Genomic DNA, 15,029 nt, shown 5'->3' with positions numbered 1-15,029 from the left:
TGGGGAAAATGCAAATTTTTTTATTGGTAACTCATTGACTTTACTCAAAATGAAACAAGTAATACATTTGCTATAGTTAATAAAAAGCCTTTGGACAGAAGCCCAACTTATAAGTTGGGGATTTAGCACAGAGAATTTGGTCGGCCTGTGGGAAGTTGAAGTTCATACTTGCCATCTCCAACTATAAATATTTCATAAAATGTGAATGGAAAGATGCTTTTATGAAAATCTGAGACAACACCCCCACTACGTATATATTATATTTTCATAAAGGCAACTGCTAAATTGAGACCCAATTCTGTACTAAATTGATAGGGTCCTGTTCTGTGCTAGAGATCTTGAACAAAATTCACTGTGCTGATTGAGAGTCTTGGAAATTGTAGACTCTCTTGAAAGCACCATTTTAAATGCTGTAAAAATTAGATGTCTCTAATTTAATTTAGAGAATAAAGGCTTATTTTGAAAAAGGAGATGAGAGGCAGCTTAATGGCTTCATTTTTGTTTTCATCTTATTTGTACAGGGATAGGCAACTGGCCACAAACATCATTCCCACATTCTCTTTTACATTCAAGAAGTGTTCTCTTAATATCTAATAAAATTTAAAACGCTATGCTAATTTAATATTTTGCTTGGATCTCATCAAAAGGAAGCAGTAGGCTGAAGCTAAATTGTATATAGTCAAAATGCCTCTGGGCTTTGGATAGATCTGCATGCATTCTTAGGAAATTAAGAAGGTGGAGAGAAAAGGAAGCTTACAAAACAATTAGATGTGATCTAGTTAAATTAGAGAGAGATGAAAAGGGTTAAGGAGTTACGGGATTTTGATTTGACAGAAGGGGAAGAAGAAAAACATCTGAGTTCAAAGGTATTTTACTAGCAGGTCTCAGGTCTATCTTGTACCATGTAAGTAATTGCTAAAAGCTATAGGCTTTTTTGAGGGGGGCTTGATGGCTCAGCAGTTAAAGATGCTGAGCTTGTCAGCTGGAAAGCCGACAGCCTGTGCAATGGGGTGAACTCCTGTTCCTGCCTCAGCTCCTGCCCACCCAGCAGTTTGAAAGCAAGCACAAAATGCAAGCAAATAAATAGGTGACACTTTGGTGGGAAGGTAACCATGTTCTGTACGCCTTTGGTGTATAGCCATGCTGGCCACATGACCACAGAAAAGGTCTTCGGACAACACTGGCTCCCTCGACTAAGAAACGGAGATGAGCACTGTGGCCTAGAGTTGGACACAACTGGACAGGCTTTTATGTAAAATGTATCTCTGATAGTGTTAACCCTTCCCCCCCCTTAATCATAATATGCAAAAAAAAGACTGATTATTTCTCAAGGAATAATAAGATTTAAAAAAAACCCAGTAGTTTTATCTGTCAGAGTCATTGTTTTGGAGTCTAGTCCAAACCATTCACGAGCTATTAGCATGAGTCCATTTTCTACTCGGTTGCACAGTAAAAAAAAGAATAAAATAAAGCATATGCATAGATGCAGTGAAATAACTAAATACAATCTGTGGTTTAATTTAGAATAAATCACTCCAATAATGCAATAGTGAAGCCGCCTGAAATGACACCACAAGCTGCTGCAAAGGAGTTGGAGGAAGTGATGAAGAGAGTACGGGAAGCTCAGTCTTTTATATCAGCTGCTATTGAGCCAGGTAGGCTTTTCCTTGCCCTGTATTTCCACTGGGCTAACTCCGGGCATGTACATTTGGTGGAGCATTTTTTCTTCTTCTAGGAAACAGGGAGAGGCTATCCTGGGCAGAATTCTTGGATGGACTCAGTAATTTTGATGAGTGGCTTAGTATTTTATAATCAAGAATGTGCAGCTAAGGTACCTGATAGCACTGCTTTTTAATGTCAGAGTATTGAATAAGTTTTAATAGGTTTTTTTTTTTAAAAAAAGTACTATTTTGTTGGCCCCATTCTCTGGTCTCCTTAATTCTTCTTTCAGATTTTTCATTCTTCTTGCTGCCTGATCTGTTTCCCTACTTTTTTCTTTCTTTTTGGACTTCTTTCTCATGGTTTTCAGCTCCATTATTTTGTGTTGAGGTATAACTTTTCCTGGGAACACCATTGTTTTCTTTGAGTGCAGATAAGTAATGCGCTCTGCTTTTTCACTTTTAGGTGCTGGGATTTAGAGGATACTTCTAAATTTATTGAAGTAGTAGTAATACCCCAAATCGTCAGAAAATTATAATAATTAGAAAAAGGTCAAAACTACCATTATTCACCTGTTCAGCACTTGCTTTTATAAAAACTACTAAAATAATCCATGCAGTTAAAATTAGTCATTTACCAGAACGTGAGAAGGCAAGTGACAGGCAAAGTCTAGAGATAACTTGATTTGGTAATGAAAATTACTGAAGTAGTTGGCAGATTATCCGAGAAACAAATATCAATCCAGGAAATTTTCTTAAGTAACTTACAAAGAAAAAGAAATTCTGATCCTTAGCATTCTTGTTCTTATTTGGATAATATGTGATAATCTTTAAAAATGAAAGAAAACATCATACAGATTACCTTGGTAGTTTTTGTTGTTATGGCTAACAGCTAGTCAGTCCATTTTCAATGAACAATGTATAAAAAATAAATAGTGACCTTAAACAACATAGCCATTTAACTAAGTTTGTAGAATAGTAATGAACATACATTATGAATCACTCTATCATTTCATGTTATTAGCTATAACATAAAAACTGAATGAACAAAATTTTATTTTCTAGAATTACTGCCTTTCATATAGGTTGAGTCCATTATATTCTTAAAGATTTGAAGATTAACTACTTAATTATAGCAATGCTTTGATAATAAAATTCCAGTGCTATTCATGTGCATTTCTGCATAGCTTTTCAAAATTCTATCAGATTTTGTGTGTTTTCTGTCTGAAATCAATTTTACCAAACATGTTTTAATCTTGTGCATTGTGGCAGCAACAAAGCCCATTCCTTATTTAGCTAGCTGTTTATAATTATCTGGTTTATGTGTACTGCTGCAGGATGGCTGCACTCAACGAATATATGCAATGACTTTCTTGGATGTTTCTGAAGGATTTTTGCAAAGAAGGAAGATGTGCAGAGAGTAGGCCCCTTGCAATATATGTGGTACATTCCACTTGTGCCAGATTGTTAACTGGGATCTTTAAATATTCTGAGCTTACACTGCAAAGTCGTTTTTTCTCTCAGAGTCTGGAAAGAGCAATGAAAGAAAAGGTGGTCGATCACGTTCCCATTCACGTTCAGAATCCAGATCTAGTTCAAAATCTCGAAGAAAAAGATCACTCTCAAAACGCAGGTAAGTCTTCTACGTAAGGCTTCTCTGAGATCTATTGTGAATTTGTCTTCTCCTATGTCAGCTAAGGCAGGTGTCCCCAATTCCCAGCTGTAGCTCGCTAGCAACTGGGCTACGTAAGCAGCGGGTGAGCACACACAGCTTTATTTGCACGTGTGCGATTAGGTTACTCACCTAAAATCATCCCCTTGGCTGGTGCCATTTCTGCTGCCGCTGCTGCCGATTCATGGAGCCGTGAATTACAGGGATTACTGTGATACAGCTGAACTTGTGTTTTGAGATCCTTTGGTCCAGTTTAAGAAGCTAGTAAATTGTGGCATGAATTTTCAGATCTTTATGCAGCCCTGAGGTGGTACCCAAATTATTGAAATTTAATTTTTTCACATGCAAAGCAAATGTATTAATTTTCTCTTAATTTGTGCTAAGTTAAGTTTAATGGTGGCAATGAATAAAATTACTAAGAATTATAGTATTCTGAACTGGGAACTTTGTTCTTATTCAGATATGAATTCCTTGCTTGTTGCTTGCCAATGTGCTAAGACTACACACATAAAAATTGTTTTTACAAATTCAGTCTGGTCTGAAAGTTAAATAAAAATGCACTGATTCAGATGACAAATGGAATTTTCAGTTTTTGGTTAAGTTAGAAGGAGGGTTCTACCAAGGAGGACCAAGATGAGATTGAGCCTTCTTTGTGCATCAATATTTTATTGTAGTGCATTGTATAGTGTGCTAGTGGTGATATATGCTACAGAAAATAAAAACAGAGAAAAATGAAAAGTGTCTCAAGATTGAAAAATAAAATTGTAGATAACCTGTGATGTAATAATAAATATATAATGTTTTTTTTAAATCCAAAAATTCTTTAGACACAGACTTCACAAACATAATAATACATTATGAGGAAGTTGTATGTGAGGATACCAAAATGCTTCCATTATACTGTTGTTAGAAATGATTATGAAAAATATCTCTCCTGATCCATAGCATTCATCCCAAGAAAGTGCCATATATTTAATATTCATATTTGTCTCCAGTCATTTTTACATCCAGTAATTAATATATACTGAAATTTTAAGACCTTACTAAAAACATAAGTAAATGTATTTCTTAAATTCTGTTCCTTCTTATCCATGAATCCACACTGTTGCTCATATGATTGAACCCTCTCTTGTGATGCAATTGGCAGTCTAGCTTCTCCCCAAGCATGGCTGTAAGAATTATTGGTAAAATTGGCATAATTTTATTGCATAAAAATAAGCTTTATAGGTTAGTTTCTCTTCCCTTGCCCCCTTCCCAAAATGGGAGACATAGGGGTGTTACAATATATAATTAATACTAAATTCAGATGCCTTGAACTGGCTCTGCACGTTGTTTTATTATCTTGTACTTTTGGAAGAACTTTTGTGGCCCTTTTTGTAAACTGATAAATTATAAGATTATCATCATTTGTTGCCTTTCTTACAATAATTACATTTCAGTTGCCTTTTGCTTTGAAGTTGGCTTTGGAACATATTTGACTTTTTATGTTGATTAATAATTTGTGAATGTTCTATTTTTTTAAAAAAAATGCACAATAATGCAGGCAACAAGGAAGAAAACCAATATAATTTATAGCATTTAGCCTCTACAATTATTTGCTACAGGAGTAGATCCCGTGATAGATCACGCTCTAGTCAAAAGGACAGACGCAGATCCAAAAGTCCATCCAAAAAACGTTCAGAGTCTAAAGAACTCCGAAGATCAAGAAGCAGGTCTCCTTCTCGGTGAGATTCCTATAATTAATGCTATCACCTATTTCTGATATTATCACCTTGCTATAGGATTATAATTGTATGTTATCCAGCTGTATATTTAACTGTCACCACAAATGGCATGAGGACAGAGCAGTTAGCATAATATTATTTTCCTTTATTGATTTTTCTATCTCTCTGCTAGATGCTATTTTGTAATTTTTCTGCCATCGGTAACTGCTGCACCCTGTTAAAATACAAATTTAGGAATGGAGTGACTTGACTTGTGCTCTCTTACAGTGAATATTGGGTAAGCTGAATTAATAAATATTTTCTTTCCTCAGGGAGAAGAGAAAAGAAAGCAAAGAGAGGATTAGAGAAAAAGAGAAGATTAGAGAAAGAGACAGAGATAAAGAAAAAGAGAAGGATAGGGGCAGGGAAAAGGATAGAGGCAGGGAAAAAGATAGAGGCAGAGAAAAGGATAGAGGCAGAGAGAAGGAGAAGGAGAAGACCAAGGATAGAGAGAAGGAACGAGTGAAAGATAGGGAGAAGGAGCGAGAAAAAAACAAAGAGAAGGAGAAAGAAAAAGAGAAGGAGAAAGTAGCAGATACGGAAAAAGATAAGAGAGAAGATTTGGACAAAGAAGGAGAAAAGGAAAAGGAGAGAGAGACAGAAGGAGACAAAAAGAAGGATGACAAAGAACATGTAAGAGAAAAGGAGGAAGACAAAGATAAAGGAAAGGAGGGAGAGAGGGACTATGAAAGAGACAAAGAAGGGGAGAAGGCAAAAGACAAAGAAAGAGACCGAGAAAGAGAAAGAGATGAAAAAAAGAAAAAGGAGAAGAGATCTAAAACACCCCCTAGAAGCTATAGTTCCTCAAGAAGATCACGTAGTTCTAGCAGGTTTGATTTTTTTTGAAGTTCCTCAATTCATATTTTTTTAAAAAATTGAATTTGTAGTAAATAGTACATTTAGTGTGCATTAGTGCATACTAAAACAGTGATAAGACTTATTTGATACCCATTTAATCCCTTCAGATTTGAAATGTGAAGGGCTTAAATTAGGGCCACATTATGAATCAATTACCATATACTTTGATCTGTTAAATAATGAAGGATTCCAGAAATAGACCTTTGGTACTTCTTAAGACAAGATTTTTCTTGTTCAAATCCCTTGCCTTGTCTTGATATTTACACATGAAGTTCATATAATCGTGCAACTTCCATACACAGCCTTATATATATATGGTTATTCATCAGATGAGTAAATAGCCCCTGCTGCATTGCAAGTGTTTTGTTCTTCAAAACAGATCAGATCAGTTTTCTTTTAAATCAGCTGGACTTGTGTTAGGTTTTAATGCATTTTTATATGAATTGTATAGACAGGGCCATTATGTCAAATTATGGTTTAGCATAATGAGCACCCACAGCAGCTTATAGAAGGCTCTCTGTTTTTCTCTGATAAGGATAAAACAGCAACTGTTGCTTTTGAATCAGAATGTGCACTCAGCTAACTTTATAGGTGAGGTTGACTGCAATTTAGGATGTACATGACAGAGCAACCTGAGTTTAATTAAATTAGTAATTCCCACTGGACTTCCAATTTTTGATTAATGGATCTTACAGAGATCGAAGGAAGAGGAAGAGTCGGAGTCCTTCAAAGTCTCCTAGATCATCCAAAATCACAAAAAGGAAATCATCTCGGTCTCCATCTCCAAGGAGGTAAGTGCATAGATTTATCATGCAGTTTTTGTACTGTTCACATTCTTCTGCAGTACATGCCGCTCATGAATAGCATACAGATTAATGCAAAAAGAAACATTGAACAAAGAAAGAAACAGAAAACATGTCTGGTTTTTGTTCTTTGACTATATTTTCTTTTTAGGATATTCTAAATAATTACCTTAAATTGTATATATACTCTCCAAACTATAAATAAACTATAAACAGTTTGTTTATAATATAAATCTCTAACCATTATTGTTCCTTTGAACTATAGAATTCCCTTTAAAAATAATTTTTCGTAGCAGTTACCTGACTGGAAGTTGAAAAAAACACCCTAGAAAAAAAGATAGTGATAAACCAGTTCTGTAAAGACTGCAGAGGAAACATGTTTGATCTTGGCTTGAAGCAGTCTTTAACCTAATTGTTATTGGAGCTTGCTGCATCACATCCTAAAGGGATTATTAAGGCCCAGGGTTTTTTAGTTTGATGGGTGAACTTTATAGATATTTTGATTGTTGTTGTAAGCTGTCCAGAATTGTTTAAGATGGGTTTAATTTGTTTAAGATACAAATCTTCCAGACAAATTTTAAGATGACTTAAATAATTTTATTCGGGAAAGAACTAAGATACACTTTTTTTAAAAAAATGCTAAATTTGACATGTATAAAACATTTTTCTATTGCTAGATATTCTATGTTGAACAGCATAAATTATTTAATGCAAATTTATGTGCCAATTTTGAGAATAGTTGTTATTTTTATCCAGTTATCTTGAGTAAAATCTAAAATTAGCTTCCTTATGTTTAAACTATTTAGAAGAAATTGCTAAAATAAATTTTACTTTTCCTGTCATTAAATATATTAAGTACTACGACCTTGTTGCAATGTTATTTGTCATGAATTCAGTATTGTTTGAGGATGTGTGACTTTGCTGATTGTTCTTTAATGAATTCATATGAAAATATCTGTAAGCATGAAATGAACTATCCTATTTACATTAGGGGGGGATAATATCTTTTTCCAAAACAGAAGCAAGAAAGACAAAAAGACAGAGAAGGAGAGAGAGATAAGTAATGATCGAAGAGAGAGGGAGAGGTCTACCTCAAAGCAAAAGAGTAGTAAAGACAAAGAGGTCAAAGAGAAATCAGATAAAACCACAATTGTGAAGGTAAGCCTATTTTGATTGAGCCAATGCAATCATTGTAGAATATTTTAGGAAGATTTCAGTGCCTGCTGCCTTTCATTGGTTCTTTGGATACCTCCTGAATTTTATTTAATTACTGAAAAATTCTCTTCTCAATTCCTCCATAATTGTAGGGAAGAACATGAAGTCATAAATATCGTAGTCATTTTTTTAAAAAATAAATAGTTTAGTGTGGAAGGACAAAATTTGAAGTATTGAATTTTATTCTTTCGGCGCCATCTCAGAATTGTTCCCTTGGTAGAATATTGTTTCCAATAGGAAGGAAAGACAACTGTTCTTAATTGCAGAAAATGAAGTAAATCAGTTGTATTCAGTTTTAGCATATTTTCTAATACTGTTTTGAAGTTAATAATAAACTAAATAATATATGTATGTAATAAGCTATCTTAAGCGGTATTTCTACAAGAAATCCATTAAATAGCAATTTTAATGGTTTTGTAGCTATCTATTGTAATAGGGACGTGGTGGCTCAGTGGGTTAGGATGCTGAGCTTGTCGATCAGAAGGTCAGCAGTTTGGCGGGTCGAATCCCGAGTGCCGCGTAACAGAGTGAGCGCCTGTTATTCGTCCCAGCTTCTGCCAACCTAGCAGTTTGAAAGCACGTAAAAATGCAAGTAGAAAAATAGGGACCGCTACGGTGGGAAGGTAACAGCGCTCTGTGCGCCTTTGGCGTCTAGTCATGCCGGCCACATGATCACGGAGACGTCCTCGGACAAGTGCTGGCTCTTCAGCTTTGAAATGGAGATGAGCACCGGCCCCTAGAGTTGGAAACAACTAGCACACATGTGCGGGGGAACCTTTACCTTATTGTAATGAATAGGCAGACAAGCTCCCAATACCCTTCAGTGGTAGCCAGCAACCAGATAGGATTGAGTTGACTCCGCTTTTACAAGAGCAAGCTGCTCCCCTTAGCAGGTAAATGGAAAGATTTCTCAAAGCTTTCTCTGTAGGCTGGAAGAACGTTGGTAGACATAGAAAGAGGAGACACAACCCTTTATCTCAGTGAGGGTTTTCAGTTACCAAAATTCTCTTAGAAGCCTATACTGAATTTTAAATATACCTCCATATCCTATGGAATTGTCATGTAACAGTTCATGGAAGAAGATTGTGCCCACCTATTCCCCTGCCCTTCCCCTATTGTCGAAAGGTGTTTTTTTTTAACTGAAAACTGTTCTTTATTGAAAATGTCATAATTTCTCTCTGCTGGGCAGAATGCTCTTGAGTAAATTGAGCATGGAAGTAATCCCCCCCTCCTTTCCTTCACTGCTCAGAGTAGAACTCACATTTTGCACAACAATAGGGTTGCTTTTGGACCAGGAGAAACACTGATCCTTTCTCAGGAGCTGCAGTAGTGGTTTTGCAAGCTTGGCAAAATTAGGGATGAATTTCCTGTAGAAGTTAGCAAAGCCTAGAAAGCACTATAATAGAATAGACTGCACCTTTGCTGGATCCATCTAAATGCTTTCTGGATATTCTGTAACCTAAATCAAATTGAATGTGCATATTTCTAATTTAGCAAAGGGGTTATTGTCTTGCAATTTTTGCAATATATTTCTCATACGAGTTACATGCAAGCAGGGATCTTGAGAATAAACCAAGAGTTTATGCAGTGGACAATAATGCCTGCAGAAATGTTTTTTTTGTGAAGCTAGAAAAAAACTTTGGAATAAACCAGGCTGAAAGACATCACTATGTATTCAAATCTCCTGTACCTTGTTTCAAAGATAAATATTCATGCCCTTCTTTCCTTCTGATTAGGTTGTCTAGTTTTGTAAAAAGGGATGTTTTTAGTAACTGGGTTAGTAGATCTGAGATATGTGGGCGTTGATAATGGTGCCTAATTGTCACTTTGTTCAGTTCCTTGTAGTCATGAATTGTGTGCATTTGGGTTGTTTCCTTTCCCTTTAGATTGGCTGTTTTTCTTTTTTGTCGCAAAGGTGCCTTTTCCAAATGATTTGCTTCCCATCCAAGAAGCTTCTTCAGTTCTAGCTCAGTTCTTCAGTTCTACAATTAATATAGTAACCAAATTCTAAAACAAATGTTACCAATATAAATTCAACAACAATATAATATAATAACTACAAGTAGCCAGGTTTATTGTATCACTTGCCTTAGTTCCTAAATGTATATTTTAAAAACTGTTGCTGTTAAAAGCTTCCTAAATCCTAGAGTATGGTTTTTTCATTTGATGGAAGATAATTTCCCATTCTTTGTAGCAGGTTTAGATAGTTAATTGGTGGCTAGCTAATGATTACTATACGAATAGAAGAAACTAATTGTTGCAGTACTAATAGCAATAGAAGGATGTAATGTGAATTTCATTAAAAAGTTGCCATTTAAAAATAAATTATTTCAGAGGTTTCAGTTTTTATCAGATGTCTTTCTTTCTTTCTTTCTTTCTTTCTTTCTTTCTTTCTTTCTTTCTTTCCTTCCTTCCTTCCTTCCTTCCTTCCTTCCTTCCTTCCTTCCTTCCTTCCTTCCTTCCTTCCTTCCTTCCTTCCTTCTTTCTTTCTTTCTTTCTTTCTTTCTTTCTTTCTTTCTTTCTTTCTTTCTTTCTTTCGTTTTGCATTTTTTATGCACTCGGGATTGAAAGGAAGTGACTGGCCTAAAGCTATTTTTTTTTAACAGAAAAAGTTACCAGTTAATGAGGGAGGAATCATTTTTCTGAATCTGGAACTAATCATTGTGCTTACCTATTGTTAGATGTTAGATACTAGAATTCAACAATTGCTGTTAATTTTCTTATTTGGGCAACTTCGGTATATACATATATTTGGCTAGATAGACAGCATTACGGTCTAAATACACTAGAACTCTAGTTCTCTGGAAAGAACTATTCAGCAGAAAGTTATGGAATGGAATGTGTAATAAAAATAGTAGAAGAAAGAATTCCTATGTTGCTTAGACAGTGGGATAGTGTCTTAACTTCTATAGCAAGAATGTCAACAGTTCTCAAAATATATCTTATACAACAAAATAGGCTTAAGTGCCAGACATTTCTTACAAAGTTGTGGTTAATATGAGAAAAATGTTTTAAAATTCAAATTTTGGAGTGCATGAGAGTGCATACGCTCAAAAATCAATTAGATAAATTTGATGTGTATTTTTTTATTTCTTGCCTTTTAAATATTTTTTCTTTATAAAGGATAAAGATCTCAGTAAAGAGAATCAAAATTCTGAAATCAATAAAGCAGCAGTGGAAGAGGAGACAATTGCAGCAGAAATGGAACAACAACAGAATGGGAATTGCCAACCAAATGAAGAAACAATCTCAGTTAAAACTGAAGATGTGTAGAATGTTGATTGGACATTTGACTCATTTGGCAAAAGAAATAGAAGACTTTTTCTCCGATCTCAAAAATCCATCAAAAGAGGATAAAAAATTATTAAGCAATCAACTGGACATACCAAATTGTGCTAGAAGCTATTCCAGTCTCGATGGTTTGGTCACTTTGAGGACAGACAAGAAGCCAAGGCTGACCAATAGGATATGTTGTACAAAAGCAAACAGCAATGATCAAACTGTAAAATAAAAAGTGGTTGCAGTCTACTATCCTGAAAAGCTACAGAGAGATGCATTTGGAAGTTGTTAAAATATTTGTAGGTTGATAAATTTTGTTTTTCTTACGGTTTTAAAACTAAACTCCATGTGATATGTTTTGATGATGTGCTTGGAAATGGTGCAGAAATAAACATATTTCCCTTGATGTTGTAAATTACAGTGATGAAAAGTTTTAACCCAACACAGTTTTATAGTTGTGTATATCCCCACAAAGGCAAGTGAAGATGCTTTCCTTTGTTGTTTGTGACTTTCTGTTTATATTTTTTAAAAAATTCTTTACGACATAAGTCTAAAATTCTTCTCTTAACTAGTAGTTGATCAATGCATGCTAATTCTAAAAAGATCCATGTTTGTACTAGAGTTCCATTCTTCCAAATATAAGCACATCTATGTAGTAATTCCAAACAACTGACTTTGTCTTGAGTTGTATTACAGGGTGCCTAGTAACTTGCAAATAGAACAGAAAGAGAAAAATGAATTTTTACTTTTGAATGGAAATATAGAGCACAAGCTGATGCTTTAGTGCCTTTGACACAGAGAATAGTGATTTCTGGTAACAGAGTTTTTTTAAAAAAAATTCTCTGTTTATGACAGGGGTGTCAAACTGCCAGCCCACAGGCCGGATGCATCATCCGGAAGCTGCGCCCACCCCATTGCCGGCAAAGGCAAAAACTGTCCCGATACGTTGTGTAGTGTCACATGACGTCGCGAGTTTGACATGTCTGGTTTATGAGTTGCTCTTTTTGATGATTCAATCACACCAGTAAGCAAGCATTTGAAAGATGTCAATCATATCAACCATTAGTTATTTGAAATACTTTGAAGATCTCTTGATTTTATCCCTAGCTAATGTAATTGCTGTTTAGGGACCATAAACAGGTGTGCATGATCCAGCATACAATCCAGTTAATCCATACATTTTTTCAGATCATACACTGAATCAGGCAGTTGAATAGTGCTAAATAAAAGTAATTTACCTCTCAACAGGTCTAGAGCATAAAAAGCTCCCTTTAATAGCATGTATCTTCTTAAGGACTAAATAGAGGTTATTTCTATACTACTTGTGTAACATCACAAGTAAAGAAGTAATTAAGATTTCTGTTCTGTTTGATAAAGATCTGAAAGACAATAACATGATGAGTGCAACTCATTCTGGCCTCATTGCAGCCTTTTAAAATTTACAGCACAGGATTGTACCTTACAACACAGTTGCCGTAAAATCAAGAACTATTTGAATACAATGTAATACAATCACATGGCTTTATAGCACTGAAAAAAGGTATGAAAAGCCAAATAATAGCTTTCAGTTTGTGTTCTCGATATTTCTGTTTATGGACAGATAGGTGAGTATTTATGGAAAAATGAAAGCTATAAGGTAATAGAGCCCATAGATTGTGACACTGCTTTAGTAGCTCATTGTTGGGTGGGTTTTTTTGTTACAGTCTAAAGTTTCTTCAAAAATAAAACTTTAGTGAATGCTTTACCATGTAAAGTATGGACAGTAATTTTTGATGTTTATGCCACATGAAGTTGGCTAGCGAACAGCTTATTCTGATAAAGCAATGACAAATCTCATGTTTCTTGAAGAACTGTGAAAGATTGTGTCTTGGAACAGTAGCTGTCATATTTATGATGTGTAAGTAGTGTAGAGCAAAGATTGTATACTTGCTATCTTTGGTACCATCACTAATAAATTTTAGTATTTTAGAGGGAAGTAGTTTTGATTTGCTTTTTAAAGTAATGCCTGGAAGTTTATTATTTACTACAATAGCTGCAGTTTGTTATGTGGATACTTTGGTTTGCGTTGGTATATAGCAAAGTAAAAAAAATGGAATACAGAGGAGGTATGTATTAAAAATTTATAACTTTTCAGTATAAAGTAATGGTTAGTACTTTATGTTTCTCAGATGTTCCAAGTTTTTTTACATAAATTGCCAACGATAGTATTACTTTAATTTATAAGCAGAGGCTGAGATGGTTACAGTTGGCCTAGTGAATCTTTGATTGGGATCAATTTTAAATTAATGTAGTAGCTGAATAGGTTATCTTGTAAGTCCACAGTGAAATCCTCTTTTCCTGTTGAAATTGCATCAGATCATTGAGACACTTTGTTTTGTTTCTGTGCCGTTCTACAGGAATACATAGACATTTCATTATACAAAATATTGCACCAAATTGAAGAATACTGCAGTCAGTGTTTGCATGATTTTTTCTTCTGCAGTTTTTCCTGAGGGCTCAGATTCCTCCTAAAGTTGCAGTGGGGGCTGAAGGGGAGGGGCACGTGGAGACAGGAAGATGTAGAGCACAGAGAAAGAGCAAAGACTGCACAGGCTGGCTTACAGAAAGAACTCTGAAAACAATTGTTAAAAAATCCCAAAGTATACAATTTATTTCAGTGTGACCAAAAAGTCTGTATAAGATAGCGCTGTCAGCTTAAAAACAAGTTCTCAAGTTGAATTTACTTTTTTAAAATTTCCACAAAATTGTTAGCAAGGACACAGCCTATCTTTCTGCTCATGCATTATTACTTCACAAATGTGTAGCTCAAGGTTGGAGAATAATCTGTCTTTAATGTCACATATAGAAATGACAGATTTGGAGATACAAAGGATTGTATAATGGGTACATATGATGACCCTATTGTCTGCCATAGCATCTTGCACAAATGTGGAAAGAGCTGCTATCTGCACAGGTGCCAAAGAAGCTAACTGCTAAATGTTGCTGACAAGACACTGGGAATAGTAGTTTTAGATCCTTATAGGACTTAAAAACACGTTAGAACCATTAAACAAGTTTGGGATTTACCTTGCACCTTCCAAGAGTTCTAGCAATATAAATTTAGAAGTAACTTACTCCACAGTGCCATCAAAAAAAAGTCATAACACGGAGGGGGGTGGGTGTTAAAACTGAAAAGCATGAAAGATACTGTACTTAGTTTTAATTTCCACTGCCTTATCACACATTCTGCTATCAAGCCGGTTCCAGTCGTGAGTCTGATTAAAAATATTTTTTTTGAAAATTACTAGCTCAGTGTTATGCCTTTTTAAATACTATTTTATTTCATTCAAATAATTTTATAGCTGGCTATCTTGGCATGCAACTCTGGGCAACTCACAACAATAAAAATCAGAAAATGAAACCAAAATCTGGCACCTCTGCCATTCTTGAATACATCCAGCAGAAACATCCACCGATCCCCAGCTCCTATCCTAAAGTCTGGGGGAAGACTAAAAGGTTCTGTTGAATCCTGGGTTTGGGGGGTGGGTGGGAGATAACGCCTTGAAAAAGGCACACTGTACTTCCCACTAGATAATATTCAAAGGAAGGGACCTATCCAACTGAGTGGGCAGCCCTGAAAATAAGCTGGCCTTCTGCCATGTGGCACTTTAAAAGTGGAAACTGGCACCTTGGATTGCATCCGGAAAGGGGAAGCGAGAGGTTTGCATAATAGATTAATATGGACAAATTGAGTGTACAGCAGCACATTGCTGCATTCTGGACCAGTTGTAACTTCTGAGTG

At 35.3% G+C, this 15,029-nt stretch overlaps 1 protein-coding gene across 1 annotated transcript in view; it reads left to right on the top strand.

Annotated features, from left to right (window-relative positions):
* SREK1 (splicing regulatory glutamic acid and lysine rich protein 1) overlaps window positions 1-11,654 on the top strand; it is a 31,286-nt gene extending 19,632 nt beyond the window's left edge. The window contains exons 6-12 of the mRNA XM_083354759.1: window positions 1,525-1,655; window positions 3,183-3,291; window positions 4,935-5,054; window positions 5,366-5,923; window positions 6,647-6,742; window positions 7,774-7,912; window positions 11,093-11,654. Of these exons, the coding sequence (XP_083210885.1) occupies window positions 1,525-1,655; window positions 3,183-3,291; window positions 4,935-5,054; window positions 5,366-5,923; window positions 6,647-6,742; window positions 7,774-7,912; window positions 11,093-11,242 (1,303 nt within the window). The 3' untranslated portion in view covers window positions 11,243-11,654. The remainder of the gene's footprint in view (window positions 1-1,524; window positions 1,656-3,182; window positions 3,292-4,934; window positions 5,055-5,365; window positions 5,924-6,646; window positions 6,743-7,773; window positions 7,913-11,092) is intronic.
* The last annotated feature ends 3,375 nt before the right edge of the window (window positions 11,655-15,029 follow it).

The sequence above is a fragment of the Vipera ursinii genome (genome assembly GCF_947247035.1).
Source record: "Vipera ursinii genome assembly, chromosome: 2".
NCBI classification, from domain to species: Eukaryota; Metazoa; Chordata; class Lepidosauria; order Squamata; family Viperidae; genus Vipera; species Vipera ursinii.
The sequence above is the reverse complement of the archived record's forward strand: the minus strand, read 5'-3'. Positions and strand labels throughout refer to the sequence as shown.